A 19543-nucleotide genomic window follows, 5' to 3' on the forward strand; every position below is an offset into this window, starting at 1 on the left:
AAATGAACAACGAACTCTACGTTGAGATTACAAGTGATAAAAAAAAAATTTTGATCGATCGATCTGTATTCGTGTGATCTACGGATTCTGAGGAAGGAATATATACAAAGAAAGAGTGTTTAACAGAAAGGCAGATTCGGTGCACGCAAATCTAGACTGTTAACTCTCAGAATGCGGAGAGAACATGAACACAAAAAAAAAAATTCTTGAATACTGATAAGTTGATACTGTAATTATTCATCTATACAGGTTATTTACATTTAACCCCAACTCTGCTAGGGTAAGATTGGCATATGCAGAATGGGTGTCATCTCTGGGAGGATCAAACTCTGTAGCATTGGCTAACTCATGCTGTATTTGAGGCAAATCTGAATTGGAAGTTACAAATGATACTTGAGGATTTCTCAATACCTGTCGTGTACGTAGGGAATAACGACATTCAGGTTGATCATCTGACTGAGTATCAGAGGAAGAGAGTACAGGATCAGGAGGATTGTCAGAGTCTGTCACATTAGTCTGGGTTGGAACATCATTATCATCACATACTAACTTCATATGATCCAAATGCGATTCTTTATACTGACCAGTACTAATCTCTCTAACCTTATACTTATTACCAGTGATATGTTCAACTACTCGATAAGGACCAACAAACTTTTGATCAAGCTTTGGCATTGCAGACGTTTTGTTAAAGTTAGTCAGCATAACTCTCGAACCTACTTTGATTTTGGATGGCTTTACTCGAGTATTTGCGACTCTTGTAAATTCAGCTGTTGATTTATGAAGTGTTTCACGGATTCTTCTAAAAACACTTTGAGCTAAGCTGGTACGAGTTGCTACGAAATCATCAGGGTTGTAATTTGGTTTCGGATTAGAATACAACAACTCATAAGGCAAACGTTTATCTACACCGTACAATGCATAATGTGGAGTGTCACCTATAGAAACATTGTAAGCAGAATTTATAGCACACTGCACATCAGGTATAACTTCATCCCAAGTTTCACTATTGGGATTGATAGTGGCTCTCAAGACATCAAGTACTTTCTTATTGGTTCGTTCCGCTAACCCATTGCTGGCAGGATGATGAGGAACAATGGTGGATTTAGAGATCTTGTACAAGGTACACAAATTTTCAAGAATTTCATTACAGAATTCACCTCCATTATCTGTTACTAGGGACTTAGGAGTGGTATGCCTGCAGATAATGCGTTCTTTAAACGCTTTAGCTACTGTCTCGGCAGTCTTATCTGCAATAGGAACTAACTCGCAATATCTGGTGAAATGGTCTACCATAACACACAGATGTTTGTTACCTTGGAGGGAACATTGGAAATTAGTTAACAAATCTAGCGCAACTCTTTCCCAAGGTTCGCTAGTAGTTGGATACACTTGGATTGGATTAGGACCATTAGCATTGCCTTTATGTTGCATGCAGACACTACATTTCCTAACATACTCAGAAATATCAGTTGCCATACGAGGCCAAAAGTATTTCAATCTGGCTTGTTTTACTGAACGATCCATACCAGGGTGTGCAACACCTGGTACATCGTGAACTAGCTGTAAGGCTACATTCACTAGTGACTGTGGAATTACTAACTGGTATACTCTTCTGCTAGGAGTACCCAACTCGGCTGTTCGATACAGTAATTCTTGGTTCATGAGAAAGTCACTGATGGGTGCTGGTGGCTTCACAGTCAGAATAAGATCTTCCTGGAGCAGGAATCGAATCACACCAGACCACATGGGATCTGTTCGTTGAGCATTCTTTACATCTTCAGCACTAAATGGAGGGTCTGCAGTTACTATACTAACATGTCGCGATAAGGCATCTGCGACTACATTTGACTTGCCAGGTAAATGCTCAAAGGTGGGATTGAACTCTTGGATAGTCAAGGTCCATCTAGCTAACCTTCCAGTAGGTTGTTTGTTCTGGAATAAGGGTATCAGTGGAGCATGATCTGTCAAGACATGAACAGAGTACTGATAAATAATGTCTCGGAAGTGCTTTAAAGACCATACTATTGCTAAAGCTTCTTGCTCAGTTACTGTATAATTACGTTCAGCCTTTGTAAGGACTCGGCTAGCAAATGCAACTGCGTTGTACTTGCCATCGGTCTTCTGAGCTAGTACGGCACCTATGCCAATTGAACTAGCATCAGTTGTCAGATAGAAAGGCTTAGAAAAATCTGGAAATTTCAAAATTGGAGCAGATGTTAGCTTTTCTTTTAGAGTTTGGAATGCTCTTTCTTGACGGAAGGTCCAAACAAAAGGAGCATCTTTCTTAAGCAACTCAGTTAGAGGAGCAGCTATGGAAGAAAAATTGGCAATGAAAGATCTATAAAAACCTGCTAAGCCCACAAAGGATCTTACGGCATCAGCAGTTTTGGGAGTTGGAAAATTTAGTACTGCAGTTACTTTACTTTGGTCAGTCGTAACCCCTCTAGGAGTGACTACGTGACCAAGAAACTTAATTTCTGATCTGAAAAATTGACATTTTGACAGTTTGATCTTTAAATTGGCTTCTTCAAGCTTACCAAGTACTACATCAAGTCTTTTCAAGTGTGTATCCACGTCTTTAGACATGACGATTACGTCATCTAAGTACACCATAAGTGCATTACCTATGAGACCTCTAAAGATATTAGTCATGAGCCTTGAGAACGTGATAGGGGAAGATCGTAATCCAAATGCCATACGGAGGAAGTGATAATGACCTGTAGGAGTGGAGAATGCAGTTAGCTCTTGGCTGTCCTCGTGAAGAGGGACTTGCCAAAACCCTTGTAACAAATCTAGGGTTGAAAAGACTTTGTTATCTCCGATATTACGTAAAAGATCACCCAGTACAGGGAGTGGAAAGCGATCTGGAATGGTTTTTGCGTTTAACTTCCTAAAGTCAATTACTGGACGCCAAGTACCATCCTTCTTAGGTACTAGTATCAAGGGTGCATTCCAAGGGGAATTGCTAGGTGCAATAACTCCATCATCAAGCATTTGATTGATCAATTCTTCTGCGACAGCAACTTGTGAATGAGGCATTCTGTACGCAGGTATGTAGATAGGTCTAGTACCAGGTTCAAGTGGAATACGATGGGACAATAAGTTCGTTATACCCATCTTCTCACCTGGTAAAGCAATGGCTTTACGACGTTTGTTCAACAGAGTCAACAAACGCTTGACTTCATCTGGGAAGTCAGTGGGAGCTAAGTCTTTCTCCTCAACTGGTGGAACAGATTGATCCAGTGCAGTGGATGAGGTCTCCCCGGCAGAAATAGCACCGACCCACTGGTCAGGTGACAACTCATCCTCTACCTGAACAGGGTAAGGATAGTGAACAAGGTCAACAAGATTGGTATTTGCTCTAAGGCGAACACTGTGACCAGAAGTGTTGGCCAGGTAGAAATGGATCTTACTATCTCTTACAACATGTAAGGATGGTTCAACAAATAGACCTTTTACTTTGCAGGAATCACTGTCAACTAGGACGTTATCACCATCTGGAACACTAGGAACAACTACAGACACTCTAGTGAGAGCACTAGCCGCAACAGAAACGTCTTTCTGCAGACGGCATGTGACATCAACAAGAGATGGCATTACTAGTTGCAAGTAATTGTTTTCCGACAAGGCGTCCCCTGTGGAGAAACTACTACTCGAACTAGCAGGCATTGCAGGGATAGGTTGAGCACTCAAGGCAATCTGAGCGTCCTCGGACACTTGAGGCATCGGACTATCCTGCAATTCTGAAGGTATAGGTGGAACACTGATGGGAGTGACAGAATTACCAGTGCCTGACCGCTTGGGTACGCTACTGGAGAATGCATTAGCTTGTAAGGACTTAATCCGTACATCATACTCTGCAGCAGTATAACAGATTTCTGATCCAAGCTGGTAACCCCAGAATGGAACGATCAAGTCGTCAATTTGTGCATGCCATCGATAAGGGTCGAGCACAATGCGTAAGTCTCGCATGGAAGCAAATCCCAGTAGAAGGTCACCAGGGAAAGTAATCTGGTCGACAACAAGGAAGGAAGCAGTGAAGTCTCTACCTTGGATAGAAAAGGTTAGGGCAGTCGTACCTCGGACACGCAGGTGAGAACCAGATACTCCACTAAGGGAGGACACAGGAGTCGGTTCTACGAGAAGGACATGTCGTAACTTCTTATCCTTAAACAAACTAGACCTAATAATATTGATTTGCGCACCAGAGTCCATGAACAATTGAACGGGCGCATTATAAACAGATGCTTGCACTATAGGGCCTATGGTTGCATTGGAAGTTATGTGCAAACAAAAAGGTGGATTTTCATCAGAAAAGACTTGTTCTACTCCATCCCCAAAATCATCTATGTCAGAGACATGTGAAGCAACATCATCAGCAGGGTTGTCATTCTCGAGACTGCTTAAGGCTTCAAAGGAGTTGTGAACGGGGATGGTGTACTCATTATCACCTACTGTCACCATGGGGCGGTTTGACTGGGGCGCTCGAATTCCCCCGACTGGGAAGAACGAGCCTGGTTCTGGTTAGTTTGAGAATTGAATGAATGAGCCTGGTTCTGGTTATTTTGAAAACCACGAGATCTGTTTCCTCGACGGGTTCTGCGGTTGGAACGACCACGGAAAGATCTAGAGTACTGAAGGTTATAGAGAGCATTACACTCAGATGTGTCATGTCCATGTATTCTATGATAAGTACAGTAGGGAAGATCTGAGTACTCATCATCAGTACGACGTCTCTTAGGGTAACTATCAGGACAATTAATTGCAATATGGCCACGGAAACCACAGTTGTAACAATTCCGCCGACTATGGTTACTGAATGTACTATGAATACTACGAGGTGTATAACGACTCTGTACACTGGTTCTTGATGATCTCTGAGATGGTTGACGACCACGATTTGTCTCTGTGGCGCAAACAAGAGGTGGTGCAGACTGAGGCATATGTGTGACATTACTTTTAATACAAGGGAAAGTACCCTGGGGGCACAAGGAACGTACATGATTTAAGGCTGTAAGTGGTTCCATCGTTACAGTTGGAGGATCAGCCTCATAAGCACACACAGAAGCAGGCGGCATTAGTTCTTTAATTGCTCCAAAAGCTGCTATTTTAGCAATTGATTCTGTAAATGGTTTAGCCTCTTCAGGGAGAAAAGATGATGATTGGACAGCATTGATAAATGATGATAAAAGTTTGTCTAATCTAACAGCAAATGCACTCAACGATTCAGTACTCATGGGTGTAGCATTCACTAGTTCCCTAAGAACGACATATGGATCAGCTGTTTTTACTGGGACAAGGAAAGAACGAATCAGTTCCTCATATTGTGACCACTTAGTAAGATTCCTGAAGTCTCGCATATCAAGGAGATCAACAACGTGAACAGCAGCAGGAGATCGATAAAGAGCTTCTTTAGCAATTCTGATAAGGCTTTCCTCTGAAGGAGGACCTTCACCTAGGGCACTAGCACGAGAACGAATGGCTGCAAACCATGCTTCAAGACTATGTACATGGCCATTGAATAAAGGTAACGCATCAAGGGAATCACGAGTATAACTATAATATCTCGGTGTCTGAGTCGGTCTGTCAGTCGGTAAGGAACTGTGAGGACTGATGACAGGACCAGCAGTAGTAGCCTGAGAGGTCTGAGTGTCGACATTCACTAAAGTATCACTTGACGGTATGTGAGACATAATGGCAAAGTAACACGAGAACAAATAAGGCAAAAATAATGAACAATAAAAATGATATAAAATTCTAGAATTGAAATAAAAGATATACACTAATTCAGCAGAATTAATAATATCTATGCACTGCAAGAGAAGGAAAACTCAATTGAAAGGACTATTGATCAAGAAAATATTTACATTGAAATATACAAGTAAAAATATTACTGGAGACTGAATTAAATTCAAAATGAGCTGTCTTTACTCTTGCTAATAAAGAAATTAATTAATTAAAATTTTTAAATCAATGTGAAAGTGTAAAATAAAATTATTAAATTGTAAACTGGGAAATTTAAGTATTTTCTAAGAATGCATAGACAAAATTAAAATATAATGCACAAAATATCAATAAAAGAAAAGAATTCACTGCAGAACAGTTCAACAAAATAATTCACTTCAGAACAAGTGCAACAAATAAAGTGTAGAAATCACTGCAGTAATAAAGTGTCACTGGGAAAACTCAGGTAAAATAATGAATTAAAATTATGAAGAAAAAAAAAATAAACTGATTGAACACTTTAACTCTTAATTGTAAATTAGACAAAACAATTTACTCAACAGAGTAAGGAAACACTTTACGTTAAAAGTAATTGAAATTGCATCAAGAGTGAATTTGTTCAAGAATTATGAAAATATGAATAAAATTAAAACACAGGTACAAAACAGGGAATATAACACTTACAATGACGGAGCACACTTCATTCTTACAACAAAATCCTACTGTGGAATCTTGCTGTATCTTGCTGTGACTGATACGACAAAATCTTGCTGTGACTGATACGACAAAATCTTGCTGTGACTGATACGACAAAAATTTGCTGGCAAAAAAATAATGGTACACAGTCTGCGAAAAAATTAGAGAAATGAGACACTGTTGGCATACGAAAAAAAAATGACACACATAGAAATAAATAGAAAATTTGGTATACTGGGGTAAATATCACTGCAGAATACAACGCTGAAAGAATACAATAAAAAAAAATTGAATCACTTCACACAGGTGACTGACTGGTACACTACACAATAATACTTACTACAGACAGGAGTAGCATAAGAAAAACACAGCAGAAAAATATAAGATAAGTGAAAACACTGAAAAATATTCTAAAAGATTCAAAGAATACTGCGTTTACACTGAAAAACACAAGGTTTAGAGTACACAAGCAATTTACTATAAATATCTCACACACGCAAATGTCTTTAAATGCAAAAATGTCTCAATTATCACTGGAGTCTGGAGTAGTAGACGGGCGATGATGAGGTGAAGATATTGTCCTGTGGGCGGGCGGTGTTTCCTCCTACACCCACACACTGTTGTCGTGAAGAAATGTGCGTTCTAGGCGAACTCACATAACTGGCTTTATCTCGTTGGCACCAGCTACAATCTCTTGACCAATTATGTGAGCCAAAACAGTACTAGGACCCGGTACAAGGGTGCAAACAACCACAGGTAGGTTGGTAGTGGTGGTGGTGGTGGTGGATGCTTCTGCCGCGCACCCCGGGTGGTGGGAGAGAGTGGGGGGAAGAGTGGTGGGGGGGGGGACGGGGAGGCTGCCGCGCGCCCCACTCACCCACAGATGGTTTAACCCACTCTATGCCACAGGAATGGTGAAAACCACTCTTAGCATCCAACAGGAAGCACAAAGCGATATAAACAATACCTCAGAGGAGCTTGGCTTACTTCTTACTGCGTGGCTTACTTCTCTCTCTCAGCTGGGTTAGAAGCTGGGTTGGCTGACTGGCTTACCCCACGAGAATGGATGACTGGAAGACGTGTAACGATGCACAAAGCACGGAGGAGCAGTTGGATGACAGGAGACAGGCTGGATAGGCTGACTGGCGTTCACTTCCACAGTCTGGCTTACTGACTGGCTTAATTGCAAAATCCGGGTCAACCCCTCGGAGATTGAAGCAATTAGCACACGAACTAAGCCAGGAAGCTTGAAACGGCTGCAACAGGCTTGCAGGATGAAAGCTGTGAGGGGAGTCAGGCTTGGCTGGTGGTGCCGGAGGGTAGAGCTGGTGGCTGGAGATTCACCTTTGACCCTGGCGCTACTCACACAAACAGCCTTCAAACGCCTTGAATTACCCTTAAAAACGTAAATCCACGCTCCACACCGCTGCACACCATCTATCATGTGGGAGTTCGATACGTGGATTAGGGTAGAAATACTCACGTAGGCTGTTTTACGTATATTGCTGTTATGTGGACAGAGCTCTTGCCAGCCGTACCTATCTCCTTGCTACCACACGTAATACTGGCTCGCCGGCTGCCCAGTACCCAGTAGGTCTTTGAATACTGCTGAGGTCAGCACAATATGAAAGACCGTGACTCAAGAGACGGTTGATCGTTGAGTCAGACGGTACTGGTAACTGGTTACTACTACTGAGAGTGGTAGTAATATTAGCAATGCTTGTGGTAGTAATATTAGCAATGCTTGTGGTAGTAATATTAGCAATGCTTGTGGCAGTAGCAGTAGTAATATTAGCACTGGCTGTAGTAGCAGCAATAGTAATATCAAAAGTAGTAATATTAGTAATGGTGTGTCTAAAGAACTAGGTTCAACGTCATCCCTTACGTTTCAAACCATACCCCGGCCGGGATTGAACCCGCGGTCAGAGAGTCTCAAAACTCCAGCCCGTCGCGTTAGCCACTAGACCAGCTAGCCACAATAAGATTCATCCAACTAGGTATATTTCTACACCATAGGAAGGTTAGCACAGGCACCACTGTAACCACAAATGCAAGTTTTTACAGACGAATCTCCAGCTAGCGTGGCCGTGACGAACTCTAGCTCAAATCCCTTCACTGCCGTCAACATGACTCACGAAATCGTAATGACACGATTGCAAACAAACCATACCCCGGCCGGAATTGAACCCGCGGTCAGAGTCTGCAAACTCCAGCCCGTCGCTGGTCTAGTGGCTAACGCGACGGGCTGGAGTTTTGAGACTCTCTGACCGCGGGTTCAATCCCGGCCGGGGTATGGTTTGTTTGCACTCGTGTCATTACGATTTCGTGAGTCTTAAGTTTCAATTTTCATGAACATATCAAAACAACCTGGTATCGTCTATACACCTCACCCTCTCCCTACCTACATCTTTTTTTTTCCCTCCCACACTAACCTATTCAACTAAAGTATGCATTATTTTATGTACCACCCTTCGTGTATTTCCGCAAGCTTGAAATTTTTTCATGAAATGTAATATTTGTTATTAGAGGTTAACATACATCAGCCTCCCTTTGCGCGTAACTACACGACAATAACGAATTTAAATGGAAAAAAGTGGATGTTTTATTTCTAGCAGCACTGGACATAGTGAAAAATCTTAAGCAATTTCTAGCGAACGGTAAAAAAAAAAAAAATGAATTATAACCACCCCCCTCGGTTGTGCCTCCCACGCACTCGCAGAGTCCAGCGAGTGTAACGCCAATTCAGTGACTTCACAGACGTCTTCAGCAGGACTGGGATTATTAGTATGAGAAAACAATAGTCCTTTCCTTAAAAAGAAAATCTTTCATAATCACGCCTTGTTAGTTTGTATCAGTAGGAAAGTGATGAATTAAACGTTTACAGCGAAACGTTAAGAACATATGAACAAAAGAAGGAACACTGCAACAGGCCTACTGCCCTATGCGAGGAAACTCCTATTCTCCCACCGGCTATAGCATATTTAGTTATCAAAATGTCTTCTTTGAGCATTACATGTTGTGATCCGATTGTTGCAGACATAACATGAATCTTATTGTAAGGTCTGTTTTCAACAGACCTTAAATAACAATTTACCACAAAATTCCTGCTTTCGCTCATTTGTACCTAACTCAAAATTACAACTCATCCTCTAAGTAAGTTTATTCAGGTATACACTGATAGTTACATAGATTATCATACATAGCAGCATATGTGTAGAGAACCTAGGATTACCCAATAAAAATCGAAGTGACATTTCCATTGGTTAATAAGCGTTAAATTAACTAAATCAAGAATATCAAATGTTAAATTTCCGTTGCATGTTAATTCGTCAATTAGCGAGCTGCAGTTCGCCGTGAAATGCACGCTGAAGTGGGCGAAACAAAGGTGACCAGGGTACACGGGTGGTGCTGAGAGCGATGACCACAACGCCTAAACACTAACACTAACACAACACAGTAAAACCACCATGACAAAGCACCCCCATAACACCACAGAGCACCACAACAGCACCTCAACCATAATACCACCACAACCATAACACTATTATACAGATAGTTGTTGTTGCAGACTTACTAAGTCCTGGAGTGTCAAGAACACATTGTAGACACGATTGAGAAGTCGCCCAACAAATTAGAAAACAACAGTATCTGCGGAATGGTGTGTTGCTCTAGTCTCGGAGGAGGGAGAGACCTTCCCTTCAAGAGTCGTGAAGGGTTCTTGATCCAACGAACCGAGTTACTCTGCCCATGGTTTAAACCTGATTGCCTCTCATTACCTAGTCACTGTGTGACCCCTTCGGGATTAGCGCTTCACCGTGAATATACTTATATTCGGGGACCTCATTACTTCACTTCTGGTGAATGTTACTCATGAGTGCCAGGATCCTCTGACGGATGTCACTCCCGGGCCACCCTGATGCACTGACGTCATGTTTACACGATGCAATATATGTGACGTCCTCAACAACCCCCGTCTCTCCCCACTGTCGTCTCCCTCCCACGTCTCCCCACTAACCCCCACCCCCTCATTCCTCAAAAAAAAAGTGTTAGCGTATTTACTTACTCTGATGCAAGACACTTTTTTTTCTTGTTTGGCTACTTTAATTATACTTAAAAATCTTAAAGTATCTGACGGTGCTCACTTTAATGTGTCTGACATATCAAGGAGAAATAATCTGACTGCTGTACAGCAGAGGGAACCCGGAGTAGTTATAGAATAGTGGGACCCCAGAACTGTTGTACAACAGTCTCGAACAAGAGCTGTTCAACCGTGGGGACCCAGAACTGCTGTTCAGAAAAATGGGTAGCGAGAACTACTATACAGTGGGAACCCAGAGATGTTAAAAAGCAGTTGGGACACAAAACATTTTAAAACTCTTGTGTACATAGAACTGCTATACTCATGTACTTCCTGTTTATTTCCTGTTCAAGTTTTATTTTCTCAGCAGACGATGGTCTGCGAGTTTGTCACTACGTTGGTTCCTGTTCATAAAAGCTTTCATCTTTATTTTATGCAAGGTGAAGTTACGGTAGGTTTTATAAACCTTTTAAAATAAGTATATTTGATAAGCAAGACAATTACTGAATATCAGCCGGAAACGTTCGAATATAGAAGATTATCACTGGCGGTGGAAGAGCGGGTTGGTGGCTGTGTTCTCAGTTACCTCTGACCTCTCTGGCAACCGGAAAATTTACTTGAGCAAACTGAACAAAAGTCAGTCTGAGGGAACCAACTCTTGTAAGTACGTCTTGTGTTTCTTTTGTCTCAAGGGAGAAGATTTCAAGGGCGTCATTACTGGCTTTCGCAGGGGAAACTCCAATTCCTTGGATTAGGAGATCGTCATCGGAATCAAATAGCCTCCCTGGAAGTGGAGGTTGGGTGACTTAGGACTTCCTCATGCCGAGGTGGCGGCGAGGACGCACATAGGTGGCAGCAACAATGATGGAACACTTATCATCAATCACCTCACTACTGCTGCTGGAAATAAGTCAACAGCCTCTTCCCACGATTACTACTGGTTATATATATACCGTTGGATATTATTAGTTGCAATCAGGCGGGGAGTGGTACTGATCTACAACTGTTGTACCAGAGACACTAGTAACATAAATTGGTGAGGGGTAGTGATCACTGCTCTGTTGGTGGACCAGAAAGAATAGTAACTGGAAAGCAGGAGGCTAGATTTTAATTTTATCCATGAAGCTCTGAACTGGGTACTGGGAGGTAATAACTTTTCATCTAAAAGGGAGGATATCTCAGTGGGTTGCCCCTCCAGGGAAGTTTGTTTGATGCTTGTGAGGGGCTCTTGATCCAAGAAACTGAACTTGTCATCTCCTTGCTTGGGTCAAACATAATTATCTCCTATTCCTAGTTTCTGTACTACCTTTACAGGTTTACCGCTTCCCTCTACATATACTATTCTTACCGAGTTTTCCATACACTTGCTGAAAATAATGGTTAGTGGCTAGTTACATTTTGATGTTCAGAACAGTGTGTGTGTGTGTGTGTGTGTGTGTGTGTGTGTGTGTGTGTGTGTGTAACGGAGACCAAAACATACAACTCTGTAAACGTATATTTTTTTGTGCTAACAGATGCTAGAGCGATGCTGTCTTCCTGTTCTGATATCTGTTGCCGGATGGGCTTCCACGAACAAACTGTGACGAGGTAATACGAAAGTTTAAGTTTATAATATTACACACAGAAGCTATTGCTCTCTGGCGAATTTATACAATATTTATATACTTGTATGTCATCAATCATTATTATCACTATTATCCTTATCAGTCACCATCATAGATACTTTTAGAATGATTTAGTTTGTAGTGTTTAATAAGAATTCTAATCTCCCAGACAAAAACTCATTTTATCGACACAAAGAAGGAAAATGTAATAAAACTCGTACAGAAAATTCAGTGTAGGGAGGGGGAGGGACCTACGTAAAAAGTTCTGTCCTGTTGTAAGAATGAATTACAAAATCTGTTGCATTGTTGCCCTTCTGCAAAATTTTGTTTTTTTATTCTTCATGGCTATCAGAGATGACCTGGAGTTATAGATGGCTGAAGATGCACGTACCTTTACTTACCTGTGTTTCATATGGAATTTTATTTCTCTAACGTGTATTGGAATCCCTTACCAGTATGTGTGAGCGATGTAGAAGGTAACTAAACTACCTCCACACAGATATTTATTTAAAAAGCCGGATTTTTAAGTTGGAATGTGCGTGGCGGAGTATGGCAGGTGAAAAAAGAGCCGATTCTCTCTCTCTCTCTCTCTCTCTCTCTCTCTCTCTCTATCTCTCTTCTGAGTTAATAAGTTAATGTTTAGGTCGTTTTAAACAAAATCGAAAACTCTAGATGGGTAGTGGGAATATTTTGGATCATTACGAATGAACGATTACTGGGATTATTAATTTATATTAAGAAGTTTGGTAACAGACAAAACATGGTCAAAAGAAAAAGGAAAAAGCTCATTTTTTTATTATATTTGTAAAGAACACTAAACCTGTACAGGTTATTTAGGTAGATTGTACGTTTTGGATATGAATGGTCATTGTTTAGTGGTAGTTATTGTAAGATTAGGAGGAAGATGGAGAGCAAGAAGGGCAGCTGAGAACAGTGAATCATTATTAGAATGTTTGAGATTAAGAAACAGTTTTGGGGAGAGAGAAATATGGTAAAACATGGACAACAAACTGACGTCTCTCTAAAGTGAAAGTGGCGAGTCTGAGTAATAAAGATAGAATTTATTAGTATTGTGTAATCACCTAGTTCTACTCAACTAGTTGAGGTTGCAGGGGTCGAGTCCAAGCTCCTGGCCCCGCCTCTTCACTGGTCGCTACTAGGTCACTCTCCCCGAACCGTGTGCTTTATCATACCTCTGCTTAAAGCTATGTATGGATCCTGCGTGTGTGTGTGAGAGAGAGAGAGAATGAGATTTATGAACTTTACGTACGTCATTAAGGTCACTGTTCTCCTCTACAGATATTATTGTCTAACTCCTAAAGTAGACATTAGTGTCTGTTTACGTCAGTCTCTATTTTAGAGATAATGCATTTATCGGTGATGGCCCGAGTGGTGGCCACGTTGGCCCGTGTGGCCGCCTGAGTGATGGCCCGAGTGGTGGCCAGGATGGCCCGTGTGACGGTCCAGGTGGTGGCCAGGATGTCCCGTGTGGCGGCCTGGGTGGTGGCCCGAACTTTTTTTTTTTTTTTTATTCGCCGGTACTCTCCTGGCCCGGGTCTTAAATAAATCCTAAACTTAAGTCTCAGCATGTATACAGTCACGCCTCCCGGCGTACCGTATCAACAGGGATAAACACTTCTCGGCACGTTCAGTATTTATACACCTCTCAGACATATGCCTTATTATGACTCAAGAAATCGTAATGACACGATTGCAAACAAACCATACCCCCGGCCGGGATTGAACCCGCGGTCATAGAGTCTCAAAACTCCAGCCCGTCGCGTTAGCCACTAGACCAGCTAGCCACAATAAGATTCATCCAACTAGGTATATTTCTACACCATAGGAAGGTTAGCACAGGCACCACTGTAACCACAAATGCATTTGTGGTCACAGTGGTGCCTGTGCTAACCTTCCTATGGTGTAGAAATATACCTAGTTGGATGAATCTTATTGTGGCTAGCTGGTCTAGTGGCTAACGCGACGGGCTGGAGTTTTGAGACTCTATGACCGCGGGTTCAATCCCGGCCGGGGGTATGGTTTATCTTTATAAATCAGTTTCCATTCTCTGCATGTTCTCCGACTATTGTAGAGCACATCCATTCTGCGGTGTCTAGACTCGAACTGAGTGGCACAGTCTAAGGAAATCCCCAGCGATGCTGTGTAGAACTGAGTAAGACACGTGAGCAACAGTTGGGTAATTTACTGTCAAAACTTTTCGCCTACGTATTAGGCTTCTACAGTCGAATACAAATACAGAGGGAGACAGCAGAAAGGTGATCAGTCCCTCTGCCAGGTGGCTGTTGGACTGACCACCTCCAAACTATTACTCGTCACTCCATCTTCACTTCTTCACTGCATCTGTTGTCTTTGTATTCCACTGAAGCCTGTTGTGTAGGCGAAACATTTCGACAATAAGGATATCTCCCCTGTTGCACGTGTTACTCATCTACTTGTAGGTAGTGCAAGAATGGTATATAATATCGACAAGATGAAATTAAGACACACGTGCAACATCTGGGTATCTTTATTGTAGACGTTTCGCCATCCAGTGGCTTTATCAATACAAATTCCAGGACATAACTTGAAGACAGTAGGACTATATACAGAAGATGAGATAATCAGTCCTGGAATTTGTATTGATAAAGCCACTGGATGGCGAAACGTCTACAATAAAGATACCCAGATGTTGCACATGTGTCTTAATTTAATCTACTCGTAGGTACTGTATACCGTTATTAAAATTGTGTGTGTGAAGCTTTAGAATTCCTACCGCTTACACTTCTTGATATAAACCCAAATGGTCTGTTACCTAGTAAATAAGACAAGTGTAACACCTGGATTATTCGAACTTGAATCTTGGAGGTGGGAAGTGCAGTTCCTGCACGCTGAAGAGGGGTGGGGATATTTGCTGTTTGGTGGGTCATTTGAACTGTCGCATCTGCGCGCCTCTGGCAAGGCAGTGTGAATAATGGCGAGTTTCTTTTCGGGTCACCCTGTGTATAGAGTACCTGAGAACAATTTAGTTTACCTGGAGTTTACCCAATAGACCCCTGGTTGTCTTCAAGAGGGAGCTGGACAGATACCTTAAGTCAGTGCCAGATCAGCTGGGCTGTGGTTCGTACGTTGGACTACGTGCGGCCAACAGTAACAGCCTCGTTGATTATGCCCTGACCCACCAGGAGGCCTGGTTATGGACCGGGTCGTGGGGGCGTTGATCCCCGGAATGTCCTCCAGGTAGTTACTTATTACAGTGTGAGATCTCGTGTCACATATCACGTCAGATGTATCTTCTTGTTATCGTGGTTATGTTTATCATGAAAGGTTGAAGGTGTCAACATCGCTTATTCTTAAGGATATTACTGTTTCTGCTCAGTTTAGTATGTTGCAATAAAACCTATAGACTACATGTTAGATAATTATAACTACAATTCACATGTTTACTGTAGAGAATGTTTAGTTCTCTAAAATAAGGATGAGTAAATTTTCGGTTTATACACACTTGTTTACTCTAAACGGACTTTACTTTATCAACTTAGTCATATCTTATCATTTTAACAGCTCCAACACCTCTATAAACAGATGTCAAAATTTACTTACTCATTGTGCAAACTTTGTCTAATGTATAATATAAATTAGAGCAAGATTCTATATATATATTTATCGCATGTTCTGAGTTGAACACTTTGGCTCATTAAGAAATTTAGATTTTTTTTTTTTTTTGAAATATGAGACAGTTCTTTTCATAAATTGGGTTTATTAAGATATTTATTCTTGCAGGAGTGTTGGATTCAACTGAAAATTGAGCCCAGTTGTCTTGTTTACTAAATTAAATTTGGTTTTAGGGTGCTCTGGTTTCTTATTTCATTAATCCTATTATAGACTGGGATACGAAGCTGTTAGTGGAGGGTTAGTCACCAGGTTTAAACATTCTCAACATTTACACGTTTTAAATCAACCCCATTTTTATGTTAAAACTTGTTTTAGAGAGTTGAAATATTTAGCTGGTTGCTTTTGTTCCATTTTATTTATTAATTCATTCATTTTTATTCTTCGCCTTTAAACCTGTTGCTGAAAACGTCAGTGGAATATTAGTGTTTTTTGAAACTGGCGTATGATAATTAACTTGATAAACCTCAACACAGCAAAACCATTGCACGGGTAGTACAGCATTATCACACTGGCACGGGTAGTACAGCATTATCACACTGGCACGGGTAGTACAGCATTATCACACTGGCACGGGTAGTACAGCATTATCACACTGGCACGGGTAGTACAGCATTATCACACTGGCACGGGTAGTACAGCATTATCACACTGGCACGGGTAGTACAGCATTATCACACTGGCACGGGTAGTACAGCATTATCACACTGGCACGGGTAGTACAGCATTATCACACTGGCACGGGTAGTACAGCATTATCACACTGGCACGGGTAGTACAGCATTATCACACTGGCACGGGTAGTACAGCATTATCACACTGGCACGGGTAGTACAGCATTATCACACTGGCACGGGTAGTACAGCATTATCACACTGGCACGGGTAGTACAGCATTATCACGCTGGCACGGGTAGTACAGCATTATCACACTGGCACGGGTAGTACAGCATTATCACACTGGCACGGGTAGTACAGCATTATCACACTGGCACGGGTAGTACAGCATTATCACGCTGGCACGGGTAGTACAGCATTATCACGCTGGCACGGGTAGTACAGCATTATCACACTCGCACGGGTAGTACAGCATTATCACACTCGCACGGGTAGTACAGCATTATCACACTGGCACGGGTAGTACAGCATTATCACACTGGCACGGGTAGTACAGCATTATCACACTGGCACGGGTAGTACAGCATTATCACACTCGCACGGGTAGTACAGCATTATCACACTCGCACGGGTAGTACAGCATTATCACACTCGCACGGGTAGTACAGCATTATCACACTCGCACGGGTAGTACAGCATTATCACACTCGCACGGGTAGTACAGCATTATCACACTGGCACGGGTAGTACAGCATTATCACACTCGCACGGGTAGTACAGCATTATCACACTCGCACGGGTAGTACAGCATTATCACACTCGCACGGGTAGTACAGCATTATCACACTCGCACGGGTAGTACAGCATTATCACACTCGCACGGGTAGTACAGCATTATCACACTGGCACGGGTAGTACAGCATTATCACACTCGCACGGGTAGTACAGCATTATCACACTCGCACGGGTAGTACAGCATTATCACACTGGCACGGGTAGTACAGCATTATCACACTCGCACGGGTAGTACAGCATTATCACACTGGCACGGGTAGTACAGCATTATCACACTGGCACGGGTAGTACAGCATTATCACACTCGCACGGGTAGTACAGCATTATCACACTCGCACGGGTAGTACAGCATTATCACACTCGCACGGGTAGTACAGCATTATCACACTCGCACGGGTAGTACAGCATTATCACACTGGCACGGGTAGTACAGCATTATCACACTCGCACGGGTAGTACAGCATTATCACACTCGCACGGGTAGTACAGCATTATCACACTCGCACGGGTAGTACAGCATTATCACACTCGCACGGGTAGTACAGCATTATCACACTGGCACGGGTAGTACAGCATTATCACACTCGCACGGGTAGTACAGCATTATCACACTCGCACGGGTAGTACAGCATTATCACACTGGCACGGGTAGTACAGCATTATCACACTCGCACGGGTAGTACAGCATTATCACACTGGCACGGGTAGTACAGCATTATCACACTCGCACGGGTAGTACAGCATTATCACACTGGCACGGGTAGTACAGCATTATCACACTGGCACGGGTAGTACAGCATTATCACACTGGCACGGGTAGTACAGCATTATCACACTCGCACGGGTAGTACAGCATTATCACACTGGCACGGGTAGTACAGCATTATCACACTGGCACGGGTAGTACAGCATCATCACACTGGCACGGGTAGTACAGCATTATCACACTGGCACGGGTAGGACAGCATTATCACATTCGTTCTTCAAGCTGGAGGACCAAGTAAAGAACAATCCCAGCTTGGAATAATGCTTATTACAAGTCTACGAAAATACTTCATTTATTTTATGTAATACTGCTGATTTAAGTAAGTTTTGGCTCCTAAGTGTCAGAAAATTTAAGAAAAAAAAAATCACATAATTCATTAGAATATCCATATTAATTCATAAGCTAGTTTTTTTTTTATCTGAAAAGCAAAAAAAAATTTTAAGATTAGTTATTAATACGTATACATTACAAGTTCTAAATGTTAAATTTATGTTTGCCTTTTCACTGTTAAACATTATAGATGATATAATAGTGATTGTGATTGTGTTGCCTTGCAGATGTGGGGTTAGTGAGGAGGTGGCAGCGCTGGTGCTAACACAAGGTCTTCACTACTCGTCTTTACTAATTACCAAAGTCTCTGCTTAATTATGGAGCAGAGAGACAGTAGTATTCGATATAAGTAAGACATTTACTACCGGTAAGGTGTCAGAAAATTTAAACTTTCAAATTATACCAAGAATATCCAGGAATAACTGAATCTGAAGTGAACTGAAGCCAAATAATTACTTGTTAATAAAAAAAATATTTTGTTCTTACTGAGAATATAACTATCTTAAGAGGAACATCCGATTAAGTACCTCATAACTTGGGGAGACACACCCATACAACAGCACCACCAGGGAGACACACCCATACAACAGCACCACCAGGGAGACACACCCATACAACAGCACCACCAGGGACGCCACCATGACTCGTACTACCTTCAACATCACCACCGTGTACTCGTCAGCACAGTGTGTACTTTCTGTAGTGGGGTCTGTTGGTGTAATCCTGCTGTTCGCTGGCATCCCACAGCTTATCTACTCTCCTGTGGTGAGCGTGGCCAACCTCATGACCTTCCTGCTGGGTGCCATACTCATTACCACCATGGTAGCTGGAAACTCCTTCCTCAACTACAAGTACCGCAGATTTGAGCGAGAGGCTCGTGAACGACGGGTAAGTCTAGCGCAACTACTGTATTTTCTCACCACTACAATATTAATATGAAAATAATCTAAAACTGCGTGTTAAATGTTACTGGCTAGAGATTAAGTTCGACATTTAACATTAGTTTTAGATTAAATTGGACACTAAAATATATTAATGAAAACTACACCTGCTTGAAAAAATAGAGGTAATATTTAAGTAGATTTGTGTTTTAGTAATTAATATATAACCAGCAGTTGTATTTGGCAAATTTAATGAACGTTCAAGATGCTTTGTGTACACAAATAACCCACACATAGAATAGAGGAGCTTAGAACGACGTTTCGGTCTAACTTTATGTTTCGTGTATATTGACTTGCGTTGTTGTTACGGGCGGGATATC

At 41.9% G+C, this 19543-nt stretch overlaps 1 protein-coding gene across 1 annotated transcript in view; it reads left to right on the forward strand.

The window, feature by feature from the left end:
• LOC128686060 (uncharacterized) overlaps positions 1-19170 on the forward strand; it is a gene marked incomplete at its 3' end in the record, with an annotated part of 43872 nt that extends 24702 nt beyond the window's left edge. Inside the window, 2 exon segments of the mRNA XM_070083477.1 lie at positions 12016-12088; positions 18510-19170. Of these exon segments, the coding sequence (XP_069939578.1) occupies positions 18922-19170 (249 nt within the window).
• Between the last annotated feature and the right edge of the window lie 373 nt (positions 19171-19543).

The sequence above is a fragment of the Cherax quadricarinatus genome, chromosome 9, assembly GCF_038502225.1.
Source record: "Cherax quadricarinatus isolate ZL_2023a chromosome 9, ASM3850222v1, whole genome shotgun sequence".
In the NCBI taxonomy this organism is placed as follows: Eukaryota; Metazoa; Arthropoda; class Malacostraca; order Decapoda; family Parastacidae; genus Cherax; species Cherax quadricarinatus.